Source organism: Pinus tabuliformis, chromosome X (genome assembly GCF_031772625.1).
Source record: "Pinus tabuliformis cultivar Carrire ecotype Pingquan chromosome X, CPIR1, whole genome shotgun sequence".
NCBI lineage: Eukaryota > Viridiplantae > Streptophyta > Pinopsida > Pinales > Pinaceae > Pinus > Pinus tabuliformis.
The window spans coordinates 780,472,869-780,500,130 of NC_142308.1; the positions used below are offsets into that span (position 1 = coordinate 780,472,869).

At 40.5% G+C, this 27,262-nt stretch overlaps 1 protein-coding gene across 4 annotated transcripts in view; it reads left to right on the forward strand.

Annotated features, from left to right (window-relative positions):
• Positions 1-27,262, forward strand: part of LOC149142182 (forkhead-associated domain-containing protein / FHA domain-containing protein) — a 500,049-nt gene that overhangs the window by 102,179 nt on the left and 370,608 nt on the right. For 3 of the 4 annotated variants that reach the window (XM_089446328.1, XM_089446329.1, XM_089446331.1), the window contains exon 4: positions 12,054-12,353. The exons of the other annotated variant lie outside the window; for it this stretch is intronic. In XM_089446328.1, the coding sequence (XP_089302454.1) occupies positions 12,054-12,353 (300 nt within the window). The remainder of the gene's footprint in view (positions 1-12,053; positions 12,354-27,262) is intronic. 4 annotated transcript variants of the gene reach the window in all.

The window sequence follows — 27,262 nt, forward strand, 5'->3', positions numbered from 1 at the left end:
GAACCATGATTTCACCCATATCTTAATGAAAGAGATCTCATATTATTCTTGATCATGCTTCTAGGGCAATTCCCCATGCTTACAAATGATGACATGATTCTAACTGAAAACATAGATGCATACATACCTCATCTTAGTTCTTTCCTTGATCATCTCAACTTCCTTTGACAACTTCCTAGATTGAGATTACCTCAATCTCCTTTGCTTTGCCACATCTTTCCTTGCCTACATATCATCCTTTTCTTGAATCCCCCATAAGTGGAATTCCTATCAAGACATCTGCTTTTCCTAAAAGTCATGAACCCTCTATTGAAGATTCCACCGGAGGATCCTGTATTCTGAAAATGCTCCTTCTTGTTGATGATAGTAGCTTTCTAAGATGATTCTTCGTGGTCATGATCATTCCTTTATGCATTGATGAGGTCATTCAATGCTTACATCCTTCCTATATGAATATCTTTATTTGAGCTATCTCTACATAATGCTCGTATATTCCTGAAGGTGCCATTCTCATACATCATGCATTCTATCCTACTACTACATGTTCCTATGATACCCAAAACTTTAAAGAAGACTTATGTGAAGAAGTTGATTTTAGTCATAGTAGAGATCTGGAGGGTCCTCTTTCTTCTGCCTTCTCTTCTTCTTTGACTTCTTGGGTAATGTGGGATTCTTCACGTTTTATCTTATTGTTGTTTTTCTTGAAGTTAGGACAATCCCTCTTATAATGTCCATACTCTTGGCAACCAAAGCATTGAACTTTGGGCATATCTCTTTTACCCTTTCTCTATGGACCAAACTTGCTAAATTTTCCTTTTCTCTTGGCCATAGCAGCAAATACTTGCTCCTTTGATCCCACATCATCTTTGGTTTTGAGTCTAGTCTCCTCAATTTTGCATAGACACCAAAGTTCATTCAACGAGGTAGCTTCCTTCTTGGCATATATACTTGATGTGAAGTTGCCCCATTCCTCAGATAATGCATTGAGCACCACAATTGTCATTTCTCTATCTCACATAACTTCTCCTAGTTCTTGCAGTTGGTCTCTCATCTTAGAGACCTTCATGAAGTAGGGAGCTATTCCTTCTTCCTTGGAGATCTTCATTTTATATAGTTCATTACACAACGATATCACTTCTCTAGTTGTACTAATTGAGAATAGCTCCACCAGCTTATCATAGATTTCTTTAGATGTTTCAAGTTTGGAAACATAAGGAATGAGAGGGTCGTTGATGGATTCTATCAGAATCCTTTGAGCCCTTTTTTCATCCTTATTGTACTTTGCTGGGGATTGAGTTTGTTCCTTAGCAGGAACAGTGACACTCCCTTTGATGTAGTCCATAAGTTCATTTTCTTTGAGAAGTAGATCAGTCCTCTTTTTCCATGCAAGGAAATTAGCAGTCCCAACCAATTTGTTGCTTTCCTTGCAAAAAGACATTTTGATATGTTCAGAAGAGGACATAAAAATACTTACTTGAGAGAGTTGTTGTGAAGCGATCTTGTTGCTTCCTTGAAGATTTGATGATTCGACTTCTTAGATTTTGGAGTTCTTCATGATGCTTCCTTCAAGGTGCCTTGTGATAGATTTGCTTGTTGATGAAAACTTCTCAATGTGTAGATCTAGAGGTCTTCAATGATGAACCTATATTTTGGGTGCCTTTCTTTGAAGATGAAGGATCTTTGATGGAGACTCTTCTTGGAGGTACCTTCTTGTAGATTCCTTCAGATGGAAGGCTTTCTTCTTTCTTTGTTCTTAGGATGGTAGTCGTTCTTGATGGATCTAGGAGAGGAGATGGTAATCCTCCTTGTCTTTGATGGATCTGGAACCCTTGCTTGTAGATTTCATGCTTCAACCTTTGTGTGTTCTTGAGATGGCCTTCCTTGATGTGTCACCTTACCTCTAATACCATGTTGAAGAGTCTAGGGCATCTAGGTATGATGAGATTCTTCTGATGATGATAACTATTTGTGAAGTACATTTTACTTTTCTTATTAGCATAATCTTCTCTTATTATTATTAGTGTGTGTTTTCTTTCTTCATCAAACAGTTACCAAAAAAAGGAGACAAGAACACAAGATGTTGGCTCTCAGCTATTGATTTGGGGTAGCATCAGATGTGCTCTAGCCACGAAAATTGGTGGAGAGGTTGGGGCACATGAGATCTCCAATACCTAGAAAGGGTTTGGGCAGATTCTAAACAGATCAGAAGATATTAAAATAATTAATATTTTTAATGGAGTCCCTAAGTCTAAACTTAGGGAAAATAAAATATTAATGTGTATTAATATGAATCTGTGTTAGAGTGGTCCAAAAGACATGGACCAAGCCAGATCTAATCTTAGCTGTTAATTAGGGACTTAATCTCGGCCGTTGAGATGTCAGCAGGAAAAGTATAAGAGGAGGCTTGAGGGTCACTTGGAGAAGTACACCAGATGATCAGTCATTCTATTCTCTAGAGCGGGGTTTGCTAAGAGAGATAGAATTAGTGATCGGGAGAGCAACTGAGGGGAATTGAGTACAAAGAAACAGAGAAGGCAGAGATTGTGGCGGGAGATTAGTGCAGTAGCCAAGGAGGGTGACGCAAAGCCAGCAAGGGCTCACGCAGGACCATGCAGAGGCAGCCAAGTGTTGCACAAAGCACCAGAGGGGCCAACGCAGCTGACGTAGAGGCTCCCAGAACTGACACAGGGCCTCTTGGGGTTGACGCAGGCCTAGAAAGGCTGACGCAAGGCCAACATGAGACAGAGAGGGGCTGACGTAGTCCAGTTTGGGTAGACGTTGGGGTTGCAGAGTAGTTTTGTGCTGAGGAGATGCCTGAAGGATTTTCCAGGGTTTCAGCCAGTAGATTTCTCTCAAAATGTGAGGTATAGCTGCTAAGGAAATGCTTTGTTGGGTAGGCCAGTTTCGGTACCCAGATTATACTCTGATATTTCTTAATAAGAAAACCCTCATATAGCTGCACTAGTTTTCTCGCATTGGGTTTTTCCGGGGATATTGGTCCAAAAATAATGGTGTCATGTGGCATGTTTGTTCTTGTTTCTTTTAGTTTCCGATCTGTAATATGTTGAGCATGCATTGGTGTTTATTTTCAGTATCTACTGTGTAAATAACTTGTTAAAGAAAATAACAAGTAGGTAGGAATAAATCAGAAAAAGTGCATGAAGGGTTTCTAAACTAAGTAAACTTAGAAACTTCAACATGGTATCAGAGCGTGATTGCAGATCACAGGAGGACTAAGAGACATCAGCCGAGCGGAGCAATAGCAGCAGAAAACAACTGTCCCAAGGAGACATAAGCTGCTTCTAGCAGCGCAGAGGCCAAGAATTGTGACACAGAGCCAGCCAGAGCCATGCAGAAGAAGCCGGGAGCTGCGCAGAGCCTCAGAGAGGTCAGCATTGCTGTCGCAGAGGGCTAGAGGGCTGATGCAGGGCATCCCAGGGCTGACGTAGACCCATTTGGGGTGATGCAGAGCCAGCGTGAGGCAGAGAGGAGTTGACGCAGTTCACAGAGAGGCAGTTGCTGGAGTCTAGAAGGCTGCAGAAATATTGTAGAGTGGAGCTGGTGAGGTACTGTAGTCAGAACAGTACCTGACAGAGCAGGGCCAGAGGAGTTGTTACCGAGGGTTTCTAGCCGAGGAACCTGGATCAGCAGTGCAGTTGCACAAGACGATCAGAGTAGGGGGCATCTCGACAAGCGGCAGAAGGATTTCCAGGAGGGAAATCAGGACTTAGAGGGAGTCCAGAAGAGAACTTCCAGATGGGAAGTAGAGGCTCAGAGGAGTCAAATAGAGAACTTCCAGGAGGGAAGTAGAGGAGCGTCATGGCACTACACGGGACGACCAGGATAGACTGGACGGAGCATCGAACTCCACAGTCTGGAAGGCTAGAATCTTATCAATGCTTGACAGGAATCGTGTCAAGAACTTCGCCTTGAAGGTTATAGCTATCCCAGTCGACCCTAATGATAAGGACAAGTATGAAGAGGCGATGGCGAGGGTCAAGTGCATTTTCCTTGACGGGGTCAAGGATCATGTGCTACCACATATAGCCGAGAAGGAAACGATAGTTGAGATGTGGGAGGCTCTCAAGAACCTTTACCAGCATACTTCTGTGCAGAGAAAAATGCTGCTCGAGAACCAGATGAGGTCGTATCAGATGAAGAAGGGTCAATCGATTGACACCTTCCTCGGAGGACTGAATGAGATTCGAGACCAGTTGACTGCTATAGGAGTGACACCGGATCAAGAGCTTATGGTGAGGACAACCCTGAATGCTATCTTAGAAGATTGGGAAGTGTTTGTCCAGAGTATCCTGGGCAGAGGAACTCTCCTACCTTGGGACGAGATGTGGGAAGCTCTTCGCCAGGAAGAGATCAGACGACAGTCAAAGACAAGTAGCAGCAGCAAAGGGATCAAAGTTCAGCAGGAGGAGGAGGATGTGGCCCTAGCATCTGAGGGAAAGCAAGAGAAGTGGAAGAAGAAGGATCTCTCCAAGATCAAGTGCTTCCACTATGGGGAGATGGGTCATTATGTGACCTAGTGCCCAAGGAAGAAGAGTAAGGGAGAGCCTTCCGAGACTAAGGTAGTGCCAGCACGGGTAGAGAAGGAAGTTTTGACAGACGATGATTGTGCCATGAGTGCACACACGCCACTTGAGCGAAAGTGGGGGGACATCGAGCTGTAGTCAGGCGGACTACAGGCGATGAGGGGCAGGATCCTCGAGGTACCCAGCCTCTTGGATTATCCCTTCCTACGGGAGCCCTGAAGAGGAGTAGCAGGATTGGCTGAGTTGGTAGAGATGGATGCGGATGGAGTGACAGAGAGAGCTACAGTGCAGGAGTCTCGAGACAATGCGAGGCTAGCACACTGCAACAGTGCGAGAGGCACGGGAGTGTTGCACCAGTGTAGGATGGCACAGAGAGGTGTGCAACGGTGCGAGATGCAGGGAGTTGTTGCAACAGCGCAGAGGTCAGAGAGGGAGCACTTGTCAGCGGCAGAGGGAGCTTCAGCATCAGGAGGGTCTCTAGCCCAACAAAGAGGTCAAAGTTGGGAGATCAGTTACTTACTTCTCAGTAACTGAGTTGCAGTGCAGCAGTGGGTAGCACGATGCAACATGATGAGAGGAGGTGCAGTGCAGATGCAGTGCTGGAAGAAAGGACCAGCAGCAGCACGGATGCAGAGGGAGTTGTCGTACAAATGCAGTAGTGGCAGTGGCAAAACCATGGGGAGCAGTACAGGAGGCAGCAGTTCAGAGGATGTTGGCCAGGAAGGCCTAGCATCAACACAAGTACCGACGCCGGATGATCAGAGTAATACTTAGTGAGGAGTATTGCTAGAGCACAATCCTCGCTAAGAGGGAGTGTTGATTTCGGGTAGCATCGAATGTGCTATAGCTGCGAAAATTGGTGGAGAGGTTGGGGCACATGAGATCTCCAATACCCAGAAAGGGTTTGGGCAGATTTTAAACAGATCAGGAGATACTAAAATAATTAATATTTTTAATGGAGTCCCTATGTCTAAACTTAGGGAAAATAAAATATTAATGTGTATTAATATGAATCTGTGTTAGAGTGGTCCAAAAGACATGGATCAAGCTAGATTTGATCTTAGCCGTTGATTAGGGACTTAATCTCGGCCGTTGAGATGTCAATAGGAAAAGTATAAGAGGAGGCTTGAGGGTCACTTGGAGAAGTACACCAGATGATCAGTCATTCTATTCTCTAGAGCGAGGTTTGCTAAGAGAGATAGAATCAGTGATCGGGAGAGCAGCTGAGGGGCATTGAGTACAGAGAAACAAAGAAGGCAGAGATTGTGTCAGGAGAGCAGCGCAACAACCAAGGAGGGTGACGCAGAGCCAGCAAGGGCTCATGCAGAGGCAGCCAAGTGCTGCGCAGAGCACCAGAGGGGCCAGCGCAACTGAGGCAGAGGCTCCCAGAGCTGATGCAGGGCCTCCTGGGGCTGACACAAGCCTAGAAAGGCTGACATAGGACTAGCGTGAGACAGAGAGGGGCTGACGCAGTCCAGTTTTGGCAGACGCTGGGGTTGCAGAGCAGTTTTGTGCTGAGGAGCTGCAAGAAGGATTTTTCGGGGTTTCAGCCAGGAGATTTCTCTCAAACTGTGAGGTATAGCTGCTAAGAAAATTCTCTATTGGGTAGGCCAGTTTCAGCACCTAGATTGTACTCTGATATTGCTTAATAAGAAAACCCTCAAATAGCTGCACCGGTTTTCCCTTATTGGGTTTTTCCGGGGACATTGGTCCAAAAATAATGGTGTCATGTGGCATGTTTGTTCTTGTTTCTTTTAGTTGCTGATCTGTAATATGTTGAGCATGCACTGGTGTTTATTTTCAGTATTTACTTTGTAAATAACTTGTTAAAGCTAAGTTGCAGGAAACGCAGGGGGAGGGTCCGTTTCCGTACGGAAACGAAACGGAAACGCGTTTCCGCGTACCGTACGGCCTGGAAACGCGTTTCCGGCCGTACGGGCACGTTTCCCGAAATGGAAACGTGCCCGTACGGCCGGAAACGCGTTTCCAGGCCGTACGGGCCCCGTTTCCTCCAAAAAATCACTTGTTTTTTAAATTTTTTTTTTTTCTAATTAGTTTGTAAATTTTTTTAGGGTTTCTAAGTTGTTCTAGAAACCATTTCTAAAGTTATAAAAGAGCAGTGCCTCTCATTCTCTCATCACACTATTCAACAAGGAGTTTCTCTTGGAGATTGGCAGTTGTTTCAGTAGCTGGTGTTTTGAGCAGTGAGCAGTGATTTGGATCTCTCTCTTGCTGCCCTGAATATTGAGGAGGATTCTGGAAGTGGAATTGGTGCATCATCTTCTTCAGCACCACCATCCACTGTTGAGCATTCTGCTGCTTCTATTTTTGATGAGGATTGTTATGATGAGGATTAGTCTTTTGTGACTTGTCTCTATAGTTCTTGCAGCCTTATAGTCTTTATTGTACTTGCAGCCTCATATACTAATATAAATAAAGGCTGATTTTGGATTTTCCAGTTCCTATATTTTTATTTTCATTATGTGATGACTCATGAGTAAATGTGATCATTGTGATGTAAATTTAATCTTAATGTTAAAATGTTTAAGTAAATGTATCATTAATGCTTTATGATTGCACATATGTATATTAATAATTTTTAAATGTTTTTAATATATATATATATATATATATATATATATATTTGCGTTTCCCCGTTTCCAAAATTTGGGGAGGTCGCGTTTCGTTTCACTTCCGCGTTTTGTTTCGCTTCCCCGTTTCCCCGTTTCGTGCAACTTAGTGTTAAAGTAAATAACAAGTAGGTAGGAATAAATTAGAAAAAATGCATGAAGGGTTTCTAAACTAAGTAAAATTAGAAACTTCAACATCAGCTAGGGCAAAGCCTCTCTCTCCTAGAGAGGAAAACCCTTGTAAATTTCTCTTATTGAAGCTTCAATTGACAAATGCGAAACCCTAGACCCTTGACCGATTGATCATCCAAGCACAAGACACAGTCTCTCTTTTGCAGCTTTCTTTTTGTCCTTCAATCAATGCCTCCTTTTGTACTGCACCTTGATCTCTTTCTTCGCACTTCTTCCAGCAACTGATGGCACTTTCCTTCGCTCCTTTTCCGGCAACTGCAGAAACCCTAGGTCTCCTTAGAGACCTCTTCTTTGGTGCCTTCCTTTCCTTTGCTTGGAAATATTTCTTCTCCTTGACACTTGGACTAGATAATGAGCCTCTTCTTCTAGTGTATCTCTGAGTTAGAGGTTGGTCCTCTTAACCCTGCTGCAGATATGATTTATTCGCATATGTGGCTGATCTAGGGCTTGAAATAGACCTTTTTACTTGCCTCTTTACTTTGCTTTAGGTGTCCCCTTCTTCGCTTGATGAGGAGTCTTGGATTGCTGATCTCTTCTAACCCAACCGAGCTACTTCTTATGACTGCAATTGCAGATCTGATATGGCAACAGAATGATCCCTTTATCCTTTGCAGGTGTGTCAAAAAAAGCCCTAAAATAGTCCCAAAAATTCGGATTTCTTTCTTCTCTTCTTCGCTGACTTCAGTGGTAGCTTGATGGTCTATTGGTGAGGTCGAATTGCCCTATATATAGGAGTCTGTCCTTCCTATTTGGGTTGACTTGAGCTAGTGAGGCTGACATGTCCTTAAGTGCACCAAAAATTCATTCCTTTGAGCCGACTTGAAGAGGTGACTTGTCTTTGCTTTGGAGGATCTCCTTTGACATATTTCTTTGATTCTAATACATAGATTTACATAGTGTAACATGCCCACATGGGTCTTCAACAATTACATTGTCTCTTTGACTTTCCTAGAAGCTCTTAAACATGTGCTTGACCTATCAAATGGGCAAGAAACCCATTCTTGAGTAACATAATAATTCTTTTCTTTTACAAGTACAAAGATCAAAATTACATTTATGAAGACCAAACCTAGTTACACTTTCTTCAACAAAGGTGTCATGTCACTATCCCTTAGGTTTTTAGCCTAGAAATTGGGTTCTCCAACTTCAAACTTAATTTTCTCTCAAACCGGGAGGATTTATGTCGCATACCACATATCAATAGAAACATATATTCGAGGAGATTCTAATGACCTAGATTTCCAACCCAAACTCAATGGTTTGACCCTTCAAAAACCCTCGACAAAGTCAGTGTACACAATCCAGGGAACCCAAACCCTAGGACTTGGGTTTTCAACCATCCAACAGTGGCGCTGCCAACTTGATGTAATCTAACAATTACTAGGAAGTGTTCATTAACCATTTGGCATCAATGACTGGTGTTTTTGGTCAAAGTCAAACCCAGTCAACTCCATGGGTGGACATCAAGGACAACACCATCCAACACAAAGGGTTAATTTCCCTTTAAAAATCGTTTTTGACCCATGAATTTTTGATGATTTTCCACTTGGACAGAATTTAATCTCTCAAATTAATAATTTTGACTAAAGCATAATTAATTTTTTGGCTAATTATTTTCCTTTTATTTTTGCGAGAAAAATTAATTGAAAGACTTAAGAGCGGAATAAATATTTTTCCATCTTCTAAGTGTGTCTATAATAAAACAATTTAGCCATGGTGTCTAAATATGAGTAGCCATGCACTAAATGATTCCTAGATACACATTATTTAGTATGAAAAATACATATACTCGAAAAACACTAGGACTCACCCAAAACCACGTAAAAAAATTCCACCCTGGCTTTGGGGTATATCTGGGAGAAAAACTCTGCTGATTATCCGTGTTTACAAACACACATAATTCGGGGAGTTTAAAAAACTCCATAGGATGAAACCCTTTGAGAAGAATCATAGGCTTACCTAGGTGTATTTACTTGGCTTAATAGTCATGCTAGAATCATTTACTATACTTTGTAGAATTTGGGATTACAATGACAAAACTGATGCTAAATGATGACAATGATCTTGAAAGAATTTGTCCACTGCTTTGTACTTTGCTTCTCAAACTGTTGACATGTACATGGTCAACATCTGGCTCTACTTGGGGACATGTTGCTTCGTTGAAGGAATGTGGGAATCTAGAATCCTGTATCCAAGAAAACTAAGTAACATCAGGTATATACCCGCTTTAAATCAAAATCATCATATATACATCATCAAATATGAAATCATCTGCTGGAATAGAAATCCTCTTCTAACAATGAAATTTAAGAACATAAAACATAAATGCTGAAATAAAGATTATCTAATGACAAATGTAATTCTATCCAATAATCGAAACGAAACCTATCTAAGAGAGTAGGGTTAGAGATACAAGACAAAGGATGCCCTATGGCCTCATATATCATCCCTGAAGTACAACTTGAGCATTTGTCCATTCGTCGGTAGGTCTAGAGGCTCACCATCCAAAGTCTCTAAGTGGAATGAATTTCATCTAACAACCCATTTGATAATATAAGGTCCAAGCCACAAACTGTTGAATTTCCCGTGATTACTTGGCGTTTCATTTCTGCGATCCCATAATAGTACCATATCCCCAATCTGTAAGGATCTTGCTCGAGATGACTTCTCAAAAATATCCTTTACTTTAGTTTGATTTCTGCAAAGGTTGTCGAAGGCCTTCCTACGGGTTAATTGTATAATTTGATTGACACTATATTCGTAGCAGAGAGTATTTGCAGTAATAAGGTCAACAACTGAATCGACGGTTCCGCGAATGGACACAACTGTCGTGGATGCATAGAAGCGGCAACACAGTCGGTGTTTTTGATGGAGGCTCGGTCGGCTGGGATGAATGCGGCTAGGGTGGGCAGTGGACTTTATTTGGTACAGTGGTTGTGGAGGTGGTTCCACTGATAGCAATGGCGATGGATTTTTGAATAGAATTTGTAGTTTCAATTATCTATATTAACTGGAATAATCTGTATTAAACCCAAACGATCTCTATACTTTGGAAGGATGCGACCTTTTGTTAGCTTGACTCCGTCGTAATTTAATGTTCGTATTTACTAAACCTTTTGTACAATAGTTGCAGAGATATCTTAACATCTAGTTGATTGAAATTCCGCAAAAGATTCACATTAAGGATTGTGGGCGGTTCTAATGGTGGCGATGGTCACTGAGGGAGTTGCGTGGGGAGAAGGTTGGTTGTGCGGCGGGAGAGAAGATCAGCTGCGGTAACAAAGAAAGATGGATGGCTAGCTGCAGTAGAAATAATAAGCCAATGGTTCGAGTTCTTATTTTTATATTTGTTTTTTGAGCCGGTCGAATCAACCAGGGTTTGTTGGAGGTAGTGGCAAAATGTTGGTCACACAATGGTTACGGTTGTGTACGACGGCCGAAGGTTTGGGTGTTGCTTTTAGTTTAATTATATAAACACTTAATATTTTGTTTTTGCCTTTTTCTTTATAATTATATATATATATATATATATAGATATTAATTTTTTTTTTATATGGTTTTTTAATTTTCTATTTTATTTTAATTTTTCCCATTTTTTTTATATATATATATATATTTTAAACTCCCTTTTTTTTGACTTTTTATTCTCCGAGTATAAATATTGTTTTTTTTTTTTTTAATGTGGCCAAAGGCCTAGTAGCGACTCGCAGAATGGAGAACCTCCTTCGTAGCGAATGCTTGATTGACGGCAACAATGTTGACGAAGTTGATAGCCAAAAGCTGGGATCAGATGTGGCTCTGATACCAAATGAAGTGAGGAAAGTTCCTTCTTCAGATTAATTACTGTAGAAGACTTGGAATATAAAGATATCCATGAGGATACAAATATTATATATTAAATGTGTGAATAAGAATGATATAAATGAGAACGAGAGGTCTGCTTATATACTATGCAGGTGCCTCTTCATGGAGAATCATGTCTCATTTAGACATGACTCTTCAGCCTAATTACTAATTAACTAATCATTATTAATAATTATCATTTACATTATTTCCTATATATTTATTCATAACAGTGATCACATTTTGTGGCTAAAAATGGTCCCTTCCTAAGGCTAATCTGTGTTTTAACTTTTATAGCTAATGTTGAATCCATAGTTAATGGGATGAACTATGGGCAGAGTTTACAAAGTAAAATTATAAATTGTTATGTGCAGACCTTTACTTGTGCTGTATTAATACAAGGATGCGATAGATGATTGATTATCTTTGACATATCTATTAGTAATCTAATGTATTTAGTTCTTATCGAATATAAGTATTCAATATATGAAAAATTGAAGTTGATGAATTCATATTTCATATTTGTAATATTTATATACCTACTTACTATATATAAAACAGGAATCCCATCAACAGCAAACCCTTGCCTGTCTGCATGCTTACTTTACAATCTATTATCTCTATTTTTGTATAGGTAATTTACCCTCACCATCTCTTGCTTTTAAGCCTTTCTCAGTTAGTCAGTTTAGACAAATTCTAGACTTATTATGGAGTCTTGTCTTCTAATACTGTTGTTTGTCTTCACGAACTTATGGTAGTGTAATGATTTGATTATATAGTAATTGTCACTGACCAATCAGGCTACTTGTTGTTGGTTAATCGTTCAAACCTATCTGTGGTGCAGTGGTTTCATGTGACAAATACTGTCTGGTGGCAAGATTTTCCTCGTAGAAGCACTCAAGATTACTTATCCCTCTTTTCTCCAGCAATTCTAGGGTCAAAGAATACTGTAATTGGAGATTTTGCTGCTCAGTTAGCTGGTTTTCTTGCTACCCTTATTGTTGGTGTTCCTGCAGAAGCACATTGGATTGCAGAATTGGCTCACTATGATTTCAGAAAGGCTGCTGGATATTTGGTTGCTTCTGTTCCAGGCATGCACGGATGTCCTCATCCTCATCCTCATCTTCCCACGAATTTCCAAACTGTAAGCAACATTTTACATATTAAACAATTATATGAATGACTTGAATTTCTTTATTAAAAAAGAAGAATCTTTTAGCTTTGCCAACATACTGTATTGGGTTCTTTCTGTAAGCTTGAAGTCCGATTCAATGTTTTTTTTTGTAGGGTGAATTGTATTACCTCTGGAAACTGAAAATTACCAAGTGAGATGTTGACAGTCAGGTCAGTCTCTCAATGGGGAGACCTAAGCATATCCAAAAATACACTCTCCGTAAGGAGAGAGGGATAACTAAGTTCCGAGTCCTGACATAACCAAAGTTAAAAAGACTAGGACTGATAAACTGGCCTAAGTGGCCTTGTACATAACCATCTGCAAACGAAAAGAAAAAGTCCATAACCAATAACATTTCACACCTAAGTCGAAGGGTGTTAATTTTAGGTATGTTCTATGCTTAGAGCAATTTATTTCAATTTTCACACTTAGCTCAATACCTTTTCCAGATTAGCAATCACATCAGCATTGAAGTAAATTGTAGATAGAACATAAACATAGATCGCAGAAGACAAGCAAGATGTGGCGCTAGCCAGGGACAAACCCCAATGTGGGGAAACCCTTGATCAATTCTTCTTATATGTTCTTCAATAGTTCAACAGAGAGAGAGAGATAGTACATATACAACAGAAGTCAACACTTTGACTTATCTAAGTAAGAGCATAGATCATCTCTAAGTAGATGATACATGAGGTAGTTGAACTCAGTTGAAGACATGCTGCTTCAACTGATTCTCCCAGGTGACTCCATCACCATGCATTGTGCTGTACCTCGTCATCATGCTCCACCTCACTGTGCTGCACCATGTTGCACCCATCATCACTATGTTGGACCTCATTACCATACTGTTGCACCTTATGCTGCACCTTCCTGTACTGCAACATCTTGTTGTACCTTATCATCTTGCTGCACTCACAAGTGTTGCCTCATACTGTACCTCACTGTACTACATCATGTACCATTGCTGTCCCATGTGCCATTGCTGCACCATGTTGCCACATTGTTGTCCCATGTGGCATGTTGTACCATGTTACCATACTGCTGTCCCATGTACTTGCAGCATCATAATTTCCACCATGTGCTTACTGCACCTTGTCCAATGTGCTTGCAGTACCATGCTTGTCACCATGTGCTTGTTGTACCTTACTTACCAAACTGCTGTCCCAATTGGCTATTGCTGCACCATGTCATAGTGCTGTCCCAATTGTATTGCTGCTGTCCCATCACAGCTGCTCCATGTGACCTTGCTGTCCTATCTTCCTTGCTGCCAACACACCATACAAATGCTGCTGATTGTCACTTCATTACTGCTGTAATTCTGGGACTGGTTAGGGCACACAACCGTCCCTAACCATCCTCAAATCTAGCCCAGAATTGCCCTCATGAAATGCGGCCTGTGCTAGTGTAAACCCTCTGCCTCCATGCTGAAGATGAGATAACATGACCCCAAAACAGCCCATGCTGTCCCATGTATCTTTGTTGTAGCTTACGGCCCACACATCCTCTGCCTTGGCCCTATAGGAAGATATCTCGGCCCTCCTAACAACAACTCGGCCTTCACATATGACCCTAAAACAGCCACCAAAAACCCACGCTGTTCAGTCTTCCTTACTGCGGCTAGGGCAGGATAGATCTGCGTATTTGGGCAGCGTGAATAGGTCTTCTTCACCATGCTATGTCTCTCCTTTAGGCAGCGTAGAGGGCAGGTTGAGCAGCGTATATAATCAGGGGTCTTCTCCCCTAGACTGCGGCTAGATAATCCACTTTAGGACTGCGGCTAGGGCATCCTTCTCCTTGACTTCTCTTCCACTAAAACCTAGAAGAAGTGGAGAGAAATCAAGAGTGAAGTATGTGTAGAAATGACTATCAAGTCACCTCTTTTTGTACTAAAACGTGGAGCACATGTGTGGGTTATTTGTTTGCTAGCCGACCTTGACGAATTGTCTTATAACACAAATAAATTCATAACTCCATTAATACTTATCGGAATCGAATGCTTTTTAGATCAATCCTACACCTCTCGATGAGAGGGATCCAAGAAAAATATCAGCGGTCATAAATAAGATGACCCACATGGAGTTTGGCCCTAGTTGCCAATTTTAACAAAGGGTCAAAATCCAACAGTATAACCTAGATGGGTGCTTTTGGGTACTCTGAAGTACCTCCTGCCGCTGGAGGAATACCTAGGTATTGTTGAATCCCTCTCCATTCTCCGATCCAGATCCCTCAGTTGCTTGTGCAGGTGTTCAAGAGAGTGCAAGATATCCATGTAGTTCTCATGCCGATCCAAGATAGTTTGTTTCAGTGAAAACTTCATTTGTCAGTAAAGGTTCACAGTCTGCATGTATTGGTTGAAACATCCCATTGTGTGCCCTGTATTCGGGATCCAATCAGTCCATTATATTAGAACCTGTGAAATTTTTAATTCTGTTGTAGTTACTGGTTATTATTCTCTTATCTATTTAGATTATTTGTCTTCTGCAAAATACTTGTGGCAAATATTGAATAAAATGCTACTGCAACTTCACATAAAAATAATTAACCACAACAATCGAAAAAATTATGCACACATACACAAATAATTGGCACCAATATTTTTGAAAAAATGTCCTTGGAAAAACCCTAGTGGGGAAAACTAGTTCTGCAAATGAGTTATTTTATTAATCTTATAGTAAATTTGTGACAGAGAAAATTAAAAAATAGTTTGCCGTAAATTAGCAAACCTATCGAAAATTATTCTGATCACTTTTGCAAGTCACCTTGACCTCCTGCTAGCAATTCATCCCTTTATATCAAATTTGGCCTCCCTATGGAGCTCGATCTAGCTCACATGTGCGGCCTGGGAGATAAACTCAACCCTCTTGGCAACTTGCACTAGCTGGGAAAACCAACTCGGCCTACATTGGAAAAGTTGACTTTAGCTGGCAAATTGATCTCTTGTGCAAATCAATCTCTCCTGTAGTTTCTCCTTGCCTCAGAATTTCTCCCTTTCTGAGTAATTCACATTTCTTGCGAGGGTAATTTGCTCCCTTGCTCGAAGCAACTCACACCACTGGAAAATCGACCTCTCTGTAGAAAAATCGATCTCTAACTCTTGGAATTTGCTGTGAAGAATCTCTCTGGTAATCTCGTTTTCAACCACTGCTGATCTCTCTCTGTTGATGGCCTTGTGCCGCCTTTGCGCCCTTGCTATCACTGCAACTCTGTGTCTTGATATGTTCTCCAAATGCCCATCGATTTCCTCTTATAATCTTTCGTTGATGAATCAACGACCATGATCTAATCTCAATCGATGGCTAAGATCATCTTGACCCCATCAAGTGACTTTTCCGGAAGTCTCTAGAGGAAAATTGATTTACCCCAATTAATACTGATTAATTAAGCTATTTCCCTAAGTTAGACTTAGGAAAATTAATTAACTACTTAATTAAATCTAATCAAGGTCTTTCCTCGTGAAACATTTTCTGGGTATTGGAGAAAATATGTTCCTTAACCTCATAGACACAATTTATTATTTGAGACTAGAACACCTGTTCGAGCTACATAAACTAACACTCCCTCTTAGCGAGGAAGGTGTTCTGCATAACACCCAACTTGTCTTTGAAGAAGATGAATCTCGCCTTCCCTAAAGCCTTCGTCAGAATATCTACTACTTGCTCATCTATATGTATATATTGTTGCTGGACAATCTTGCGCTACACACAATCCCTGATGAAGTGATATTTGATGTCAATATGCTTAGACCTATCGTGAAGCACCAGATTCTCTGACAACCTGGTGCACCTTTGATTGTCGTAGTGTATCATCGTCATCTCTATCCTCTAACCAAACAAGGCTACTAGCAGCTTTCGAAGCCATATGGCCTTGCTTGTAGCCATGCTTGTAATACCCATAAACTGGAAAACAGGAAGCATGAAAATATAATTTGCACTTACCTGAACTGCTAGCTGATCCCGTGAAGTTGTCGATACTGCTGATGTTGAGCTCCAATTACCAGGGAGACCAATTCCACCCAGCCTGATTGAGCAGAGGCTGGCTGCTCAATCCAGCAAGCTTCTCACAGAAGCCCACTGTCCCCCGTGCCCAGAACCTCAGACGGATTCAAGCTCTTCTAATAGCAAATCTCTCACACTGAATTCCTCCTCTAGTTTCACTGTTCCATCTCCCCCCATATAAATTTTATAAAGTATATATATGAATTTTATAATATAAATTTTATAAAGTGTATATATGGAACTTTATAATATAAATTTTATAAAGTATATATATGAATTTTATAATATAAATTTTATAAAGTATATATATGGAACTTTATAATATAAATTTTATAAAGTATATATATGGAACTTTGTAATATAAATTTTATAAAGTATATAAATAGACTTTATAATATAAATTTTATAAAGTATATAAATGGAACTTTATAAATTATATGTAAATTTATATGATGGACTTATGAAAATACTTATGCGATAGCCTACCTAAAACTCATTACAGGAACCATTAAAAGGGGGCGCGTCCAAACCAACTGGAAATTGATTGCAGAGCGCACCTTGCCTGGAAATATCTGAGAGTTAATATGCATGGGGGGCATGTCAAGTCGCAGGAAGGCGGTGGCTGCAGGCAGGAGGGCGGCCACCGCCAGGCCCGTAGATAAAACCAGGAGCCTGGATCGAGAGTGGGGGAAAAAAAAACCAGAGAGGAGCAGCAGAGAACGAGAAGCATAAATTCACCAGGAGGAAACCAGGAGAAGAGAATTATCTATTGGAAGAGCTTTAAGCCGTCTGAGGTTCTGGGCACGGAGGGACAGAGAGCTTCTGTTCAGCAGCTTTCTGGATTGAGCAGCTAGGTTTGCTCAGTTTGGTTGGGTGGTATTGGTCTCCCGGAGAGTGGATCAAAATAGCCACGGCATCACCAGCAGCAGATTCACCAGCAGTAGCAGGATCAGCAGCAGTTAAGGTAAGTACCAATTTAATGTTTCAGGCTTCTGTATTTCAGATTTTAGTTAGTGTGAGTGAATGTTTATTACAATGCTCGCTACTATGTACTATGCCTCTGCAGAACTTAGTGCCATGGTCTTTTGCTTTTTGCTGTACCAAGAAACATCTCATGATACCATGCTGAATTAGCATGCTGAAGTGCTTTTCCGATCCACTATGTTCCCTGCTCAGTTTGTGTAGTGACAAAACACAATAACTAAAATCTGAAATACAGAAAGCCTGAAGAATTAATTTGTACTTACCTTAACTGCTGCTGATTTTGCTACTGAACTGGTGATTCTGCTGCTGGTGATGCCGTGGCTATTTTGATCCAATTTCCGGGAGACCAATACCACCCAACCAGAATGAGAAAACCTAGCTGCTCAATCCAGAAAGCTGCTCAACAGAAGCTCTCTGTCCCTCCGTGCCCAGAACCTCAAACGGCTTAAAGCTCTTCCAATGGATAATTATCTTCTCCTGATTTTCTCCTGGTGAATTTCTGCTCTGGTTCTCTCTGCCCCTCTCTGGTTTTTCTCCCCTTCTCGATCCAGGCTCCCGGTTTTTATCTACGGGCCTGGCGGTGGCCGCCCTCCTACCTGCAGCCACCGCCTTCCTCCGACTCGACACGCCCTCCATGCAATTTAACTCTCGGATATTTTTCCTGGCAAGGTGCGCTCTGCAATAAATTTTCAGTTGGTTTGGACGCGCCCCCTTTTAATGGTTCCTGTAATGATTTTTAGGTATGCTATAGCATATGGTTGAGTTTTACGCTATTAGCATATGTGTATTTATAAGTTTAGTTATATATCTTATAACATTTAAACATATATATATATATATATATATATATATATATATATATATTATAAAGTTCCATTATATACTTTATAGAATTTATATTATAAAGTTCACTTATATATTTTGTAAATTTAATATATATATATATTATAAAGTTTAATTATATATTTTATAAAAATTTTAACTTATATATGTTTAAATTTTAAATTGTATTTATAAACTTAACATATTTATTGTTTAAATTTCATCACATTTGTTTTATTATAAAGTTTAAACTTTATATAATGGGTCAATTTAGCTGGGTCGTTACATACACCCCTCCTTCTGAGAACTTCGTCCCGAAGTTTAGAGTTTTAGGTTCAAGGTTTTAATGGACATGACCTTTTCTATCCAGGTCCCCAAGCTATTCAAAATCATCCTAACCTTCCTAATCTCTTCCGCTCCCATCCTATCTGTCCTCTACTGGAGTATGTCGTGGCGTCAGTTTCACTGATCTAACCATTCATAACTCCAAGGTGACAGCGTCGGTTATACCGACCTGATTCTCAGTAGGCATCCGACAGTCATCATCACATGTCTAGGGGAGCGTGACTCACACAGTCCTCCCATGACTCCAGGGTTCGAAGGATAAACGGTGGGTAACACCTCCACCCCTCCCAGTAAAATTTGGGCTGATACCTTATCATAGAATCACTTTGAGCTTTAACTGATCTGAGGTTCTGTCATCACGTGGTCATCCCGGAAATTGGAGATTGGATCATTTATCTGCAATCATAGTTTATCTGCAATCATACACTTACCCATGCATTTGTAAAATGTGCATCAGCATATTCAAAATAACTTACGTATTATTTACATAAGATACTACAGCATAACATATTTTGTCATATTCTATGCATGTATTTTGACTTTTATTTAGGATGTATTCACTTCCTGTCTTCCATTCCAGTTGCTCATTTTTGACATGCATAAATAAAATAGATTTATATTGTTTCAATTTCTATCAGAAGTAAAATCATTTAACGGCCTTTAACCTTATTTGACAACTATAATTTAGTAAAACGAACCACATATATCATTTTGGTATCCATGTACCAGCCGAAATTTAAACATATATTATGCCATAAAGTTTCATGTTTATCCATAATCATTCAAAATGTTTTTGAGTCTCTGACTGTAGTGAAGTAAATATATACTAAACATAGTGTAAAGTTCTTCAAAATGGACATAAATTAGGGTATCTCTGACATATGTCCTCTGTATTTTCCCAAGTTGCTGATCCAGGACTATACTTGTCCCATTGGACCTTAACTTGGTCCACCAGACGGTTCCTCAGCTGTCGAACTCTACGTTCCAGTATACGTAATGGTTCGACCGTTATGACTCCCTCGTCCGATACCTGCAATTCTTTCCACTGGATGTTATGAGATAGATCAGCTTACATTATGAATTCTATGCAGGTGAGGTGGCAGGGCAAGACGATAGGCAACAGGTCCAACTCTTTCCACGACTTTAAACGGTCCTATAAATCGGGGTGACAACTTTGTCCCTTTTCCGAATCGAATAGTACTTTTATTTGGTTTGATGCGGACGAAGACCTGGTCCCCTACTTCATACTTCCTATCAGATTGGTGAGCATCAACATAACTCTTTTGTCTATCCTGTGCCTCCTTTAATCGTTGTCTAATCTATCTGACCTGCGCTTCCATTTCATGGATTAATTCTGGTCCTATTATCACTCGATCTTCTAACCTGTCCCAACTTAACGGTGTTCTGCAAGGTCTGCCATATAAAGCTTCAAATGGAGGCATCCCAATCGAACTGTGGTAACTGTTGTTGTATGCGAATTCGACTAAGGGTAAACACTTTTCCCAGTGTGATTGCTGATCCATTACATACATTCGCAACATGTTTTCAAGTACTTGATTTACTCTTACAGTTTGCCCATCAGTCTCAGGATGGTAAGCAGTGCTTAAATTTAGCTGAGTACCTAAGGCTGTCTGCATGAAGTCCAGAATCTGGAAGTGAATCGCGAATCTCTATCGGATATAATCTTCTTAGGTACTCCATGAAATCTGATAATTTCATTTATGAATACTCGAGCTACGTCAACAACATCATAAGTATCTCTTACCGGAATGAAATGGGCGCTTTTTGTTAATTTATCCACCACTACCAGAATGGCATTGTGTCTTTGAGAAGTAAGAGGTAGTCCAGTGATAAAATCCATAGAAATGGTCTCCCATTTAGACATAGGAATGTCGTGGGGTTGTAAGAGGCCCGCCGGGTGACAATGATCTGCTTTTACCTACTGACATTCCAAACATTTTGCAACAAATTGAGTGATATCACGCTTCATGCCTGCCCAAAAGAAGAGTTTCTTGGTATCCGCATACGTTTTCCCTACTCCAGGATGAGCACAATATACTGCTTTGTGGGCTTCCCCAAGGATGGTATCTCGAAGATCTTTATCATCAGGAATGTACATCCTTCCATGGAATCGTAAGATCCCATCGTTTTCTAATTCATAACCCTCAAATTTAGATTCTTTTGCCTTAATACCCTCAAGACTTGCTCTCACCTTTAAATACCAGCTGTCTTTTGTAAGATGAATGTACCACAGTAAATTCATAATGCCCAAAACGTGTCCGGAATGCAGTCTTAGAGATATCATTTTCAGAAATCCTTAGCTGATGATACCCTGATCGAAGGTCAATTTTTGAAAAGACAGCAGCTCCTTTCATTTGATCGAAAAGATCATCGATTCGCGGCGTAGGGTATTGATTCTTTATTGTAGCTCGATTCAAGTCTCGATAGTCTATGCATAATCTTAAGGATCCATCTTTCTTCTTCACAAAAATTACGGGAGCGCCCCAAGGTGAGGTACTGGGCCGAATATGCCCTATATCGAGTAGTTCCTTCAACTGGATTTGCAATTCCTGAAGTTCTGGAGCTGTTATTCTATAAGGCGTTTTAGAGATTGGTTGGGTACCTGGCTTTAATTCAATAGTGAGATCCAATTCTCTTACCGGGGGTAATCCAGGTAGTTCCTTTGGAAATACATCCGGGAACTCGGCTAACACCGGATATTGTTCTAAGGATGGCCCTTTTTCTTGGCTTACTTTGTGAATTGCATAAGCCTGATAACCTTTTCTTAAACAACGCTTCACCTGCATCGCCGAAATGTAGCGTAAAGAAACTTCCCTCTTGATTCCTTGAATTTGGATTACTTCTCCCTCGTCGTTTATGCCCAGAATCCTTTTTCCATAACAATCCACCCAAGCTTGGTGAGCTTCTAGCCAATCCATACCTATGATAAATCATACGTTCCTAAGGCTGTGACATAAACTTTTAGTTTAGTCGAACAGACCCCTAGGTCAATTTTGCATTGATCCACACTCAAGCCCACAGTTTGGAGTTCTCCTGAGGCCATTTCCACTTGGTGGAAATCATTTTGTGTACGAGCTGCCAACCCACATTTGTTTAATGCATATGACGAAATGAAACTATCTGTGGCACCAGTATCAAATAAGATTTTGAGTTTTACGCCATTGATAATACCTGAAGATTCCACTACAGTGGATTGATGGGCTACTTGGTCGTGGTTGACTACTGCATGAATTCTATGATTACTTCGATTGGCTGATATCGGCTCCTTCCCAGTCCTTTGCAATATATTCGATCAAGCTTCTGGGTAGTTACGCTGGAAATGCGGCCCCCCACATCCCCAACAATTGAGCTGCGCTGATCCTCTTGAATCAAGGTGTGAATTTCTAGAGAACGAGCCGCGTCCTCCCATGTTGATTCCTCTCGCACTCCTTCCTCTACCGGTAGTCCCTCGCGATGCCCATGGTCTGGTGTTGGACGATTCCGCGGCTATAGTGTTTACTGCCATGGGAACTCTTGTCCCCACACTTGGGGTAAACCTGTTACCGTAAGGTGGCCTCGAGCTACCTCCTCTGAAAAAGTTCCGGGGAGCCTTCCCTGGAAATCCTGATTGTAAGGGCCCTGCTGGCCCCATATCCTCTTTGATTCCAAGGTGCTCTTCTGCATAACGGCCACATTTGACTGCCTCGGCTACAGATGATGGTTTCCACATACTTACCAAGGCTCTGATGCGAGGATTTAACCCAAATATGAAGCGTTCAGCTTGACGTTCATCAGAGTCTAAGTAGTGAATGTATTTTACCAGCTCCATAAACCTTATTTCGTACTCTTCCACCGTTTTACTTCCCTGAATTAGTGTATGAAAGGCTCTGGCTTGCTGTTGTTGAAAGTATGGAGGTAAATACTTCGCGCGGAACCTTTCCTCAAATAGTTCCCAAGGAACATTATCCGATGTAAGGTGCAGCTGCTTTTCCAGATTTCCCCACCAAATCAAGGCACTTTCCTTTAGTTGAAACACGACAATTTTTGTTTTTGCTGAAGGCGAATATTCTCTTAACCTAAAGCACCGGTTCATCCCTTCCAACCATGCCTCAGCGCGTTCACCAGCTCGACCTCCCGAAAATTCTGGGAGTCTAATTTTCTGAAGCTCTCTAGAGATGTCTTCTCTCGATCTTCTGGGCTCCAAATTATTTGGTTCTGCTGAACTGGTGGCTACATGCTGAAATTCCTCTTTGTTTTTAGCCTTAGTTGATTCTTTTAATGTCTCCAATAAGGCTTCCAAAGAGTTCATTATCACAGTCAACTCTGGCGTTGGAGCGTTTGATGTTGACGGTGGTCTTGGTGGTGACGAAGGTGATGGGGATGATGATGGCGACGGTGGCGGCATTAATGGTGATGATGTTGCCTGGTCACGTCGTCGTCGCTCATACGTCCTTACCATGGTAATGGTCCCTGAACACATAATAAAATTTCTATAAGAAAAAGAGGTGGATAACCGAATTTTAACACACAATTTTCTTTTGCAACTTCACATTTATAAACGGGTATAGTTTTGCTATTTTTACCCGCTAGGCGGATCTTACTGGTACCGAGGTCAAGGAGGGTGGTCTCGCGACCTCCTTGTCCTAATGCAGGGTATTCTATCCTAATATGAATAATGCAGAAGTGTATGGTTATTAGCTCCTAAGGTAAGACAAAAGTTTATTTACCTAATAACATTCACAAAATGAAAATGTTAGATGTCTCGTTTATAATGATCATTGGTAACATACCTGTCATACCTCAATCTGACTATTACATGAGAGAGATCAAATTGAGCTTGAAGGAGGAGGTCGAATGCCTTATATATAGACTTCTGGATGGTCGAATGGGTGTCTCTTCCACTGGGGCCGACTTGACAAGTTTGGTGCAAGAAAAAAAAAAGAAAAAAGAAAAAAAAAAGTTAACCCTTCTTTCTCTTGTTCACGACTTGCTGTCTTAAGATTTGTAAATTTTGTTTTAATATTTTCAATGTCAACATTCAGTTCTAGGAAATTATGCCCCACTTCTTTCTTAAACTCTTGATGATCTTGATTCACTGAATCTCTTTAAAATAATTGACTTGGCTCAAATTCATTAAATGGATATGGATTCAGTAGTCACAATATTTCTCACTTGAGTAAGTTCTATTTGAACTCTCTCTTAAAAAACATACCGTTGCTATCTCCCTAAGTTTAGGTGCTCTGTTCAAGAATTGTTCCCAGCAAGAAGAGCACTGTCTAGAGCCAAATCTGGGTCTGCTTTTATCACTATTTTAAACAATTAACTTTTTGGTCAATAATCAGCATCTGTAGGGCACCTCCTTGTCACTATTTTGGGCCTTCTTTTCTCCATAGCAGTCTGAGTATTTTCGACATGTGACAACAAAAGAAACGCTCACTCTACATGGCGAACTGTAACACTCAAGATCTGTCAAATACTTTTAACAGAAGGTGAAACTAAATGATTTCATTAGTAACTTAAATTTGTCTACAAGTGATTCTCTGTATTTCCATTTATCCAAACATCACTCTGGCAAAGGACACAGGAAACCTGAAGCCTGATAATTTGCTTCTAATCAGATTGTGAGCAAGGAACCTGAACCCCGACAATTTTCTGTCATCTGCCTCTGTTTCACTCTTTATCTCCTGAATTTTACTCCTTACTTGACTGGCGAACTCCCAAGAATGTGACTCCGTTGAGAGAACTTTAATATGCAATTTATATAGGAAGGCGGAGCACCTATTGGGTAACGTAACACAAAATATTAAATTCTGGTGTTCACTGTACTGTTCTATTACGTTCTAACTTCTGGTCTATGCAATGGTTCCCCACGGATTTTAACATCCTTAAAAGGACCTATGCAAAATAAAATCAGTATTTACAGTAAAATCTAAAGTATTTTTATTACATTATTTAATAATCATTGTTTACTTTCAATATTTAAGAAAGAAAAGAAAACAGAAATTGCAAAGACTATTTTGACTCTTGAAAGCTTGCATGAATGGAATGCCTTCTCATCACTTGTTAGAAATGAATCAGCTGGAAGGTTAAGCTTTGACATGTTTGCAGGTTCATCTTTTATTGTTGTAGCTTGCAACTATTATTTCTATGAAGGGATGCATTCAGTGAATGCTTTTTCCCTTCTTATTGACACTGCGCTCAACAATATGAACTTCACTTGGTTCCGAGGTGCATATTTTGTGCTGTGGACTACGGTGTACATCATTTTCCAGTGGATTCTCCATGCACGATGTTACCAAGTTGAAAATAAATTATTCATTTTATTTCTAAAGCTTCTTTCCGTTTTGCGCTATCTACCATATCCTAAGGTCATAATATATATGCAACTGATTAAATAATCCCTACATACGGATGGAATCCCCGCCATATATTTGCGTCGGGCTGGATCATCCTATGGTCATAATATATGCAACTGTTTTAAATATTACTTTTAAATTCCTGCCTACGGATGGAATCACCGCCATCGATCGACTTCACCTTTGGCGAATCGAGAGGTGACTACAGAGCGCTGGCTCTGATCATCCCATTAAGGGTTTCTCATTTATCAGGATGGGCAAGAATGAAGAACAAATACTCCAAGTTCTACTGCGGCGCTGCTAAAGATAGAGAGGGAGTTATAGCCAGTTCGGAGCCATCCGTTAAGCGTCGTCCAAAGTCGGTGGCTGGGGCCGAGAAGGTCAGTGCTGTTCTATTTGACATGGATGGCGTTCTTTGCAACAGCGAAGAGGCGTCTGCCGTGGATCTCTTTGCAGAGATGGGGATCAAAGTTTATCACGGACGATTTTATTCCGTTCATGGGAACGGTTTTCGTCGCAGATTTTTATGAAGAAACCGACATAGAAATTGCTTAGCACTCCACAAGGGACTTTACAGGACGGGCATCATATGCACGGATTCACATTATTGACAGTGGTCTATTTTAACCGCTCAATAATGGCGACATCTCTATTAATCAAAGTTCTTGGACAAAATTCTTAAAATTTGCTTCCCATTCGTAAGTGGATTGAATTCATATCTCTGGGAACTTTTCAAATAGACAATTATATGCCCTGTAACTGGAGCACCTGGCCTGGAATTTGTTTCTACGGAAATGTTTTCTTTCTAAAACAGAACAGAATCATAAACCTTAAGAGTGTGTTTACAGGTGTAGGGCCAATAAGGTACCGCAGAGTTAAAAACTGGCTCTGATACCATCTGTAGTGACAAAACACAATAACTAAAATCTGAAATACAGAAAGCCTGAAGAATTAATTTGTACTTACCTTAACTGCTGCTGATTCTGCTACTGAACTGGTGATTCTGCTGCTGGTGATGCCGTGGCTATTTTGATCCAATTTCTGGGAGACCAATACCGCCCAACCAGACTGAGCAAACCTAGCTGCTCAATCCAGAAAGCTGCTCAACAGAAGCTCTCTGTTCCTCCGTGCCCAGAACCTCAGACGGCTTAAAGCTCTTCCAATGGATAATTATCTTCTCCTGGTTTTCTCCTGGTGAATTTCTGCTCTGGTTCTCTCTGCCCCTCTCTGGTTTTTCTCCCCTTCTCGATCCAGGCTCCCGGTTTTTATCTACGGGCCTGGCGGTGGCTGCCCTCCTACTTGCAGCCACCGCCTTCCTCCGACTCGACACGCCCTCCATGCAATTTAACTCTCGGATATTTTTCCTGGCAAGGTGCGCTCTGCAATAAATTTTCAGTTGGTTTGGACGCGCCCCCCTTTTAATGGTTCCTGAAATGATTTTCAGGTATGCTATAGCATATGGTTGAGTTTTACGCTATCAGCATATGTGTATTTATAAGTTTAGTTATATATCTTATAACATTTAAACATATATATATATTATAAAGTTCCATTATATACTTTATAGAATTTATATTATAAAGTTCACTTATATATTTTGTAAATTTAATATATATATATTATAAAGTTTAATTATATATTTTATAAAAATTTTAACTTATATATGTTTAAATTTTAAATTGTATTTATAAACTTAACATATTTATTGTTTAAATTTCATCACATTTGTTTTATTATAAAGTTTAAACTTTATATAATGGGTCAATTTAGCTGGGTCGTTACAGTTTGCATTAGTATAGCCAACCAACTTGACACTATCACCTTGAGTGTATCTGATTCCATACTCGACTGTGCCACGCAAATACCTCAACACATGTTTTGCCATCGTCCAACGTACTCTCTTTGGCTCCACCATGAATTGACTGAGAGAATTTACTGCATAGGATATGTCTGGCTTGGTGTTGACTATATAGACAAGAGAGCCTATCAACTGCCTGTACAAGGTGGGGTCTATTGTCGCCCAAATTGTACAGTTAAATGCGACAACGACTCAAGGCAGGGGCTGTCACTTTGATCCCTGCCCTCTACATTCTAGCTGTCTCCCTGCAGTAGGCTATGGGGGTTAGGCCCTATGAAATGTGAGGATGAAATACTTGTCGCGAACCAACAAGTTCAGGAGACACAACTGAATGGCCTAACAACTTGGTTAATGATGATTGACAAGTTTAATTATTAGCATGATTTAATTAGATTATTGAGAGACCAGTGCTTCATGGAGTCAATGTACTTGCACAATATAGATTAAGTTCCAAGTTATCGGATGAACAATTGTTGCTTAGGATGCACACTATCCTATATGAGATGCGACACCTAGAAC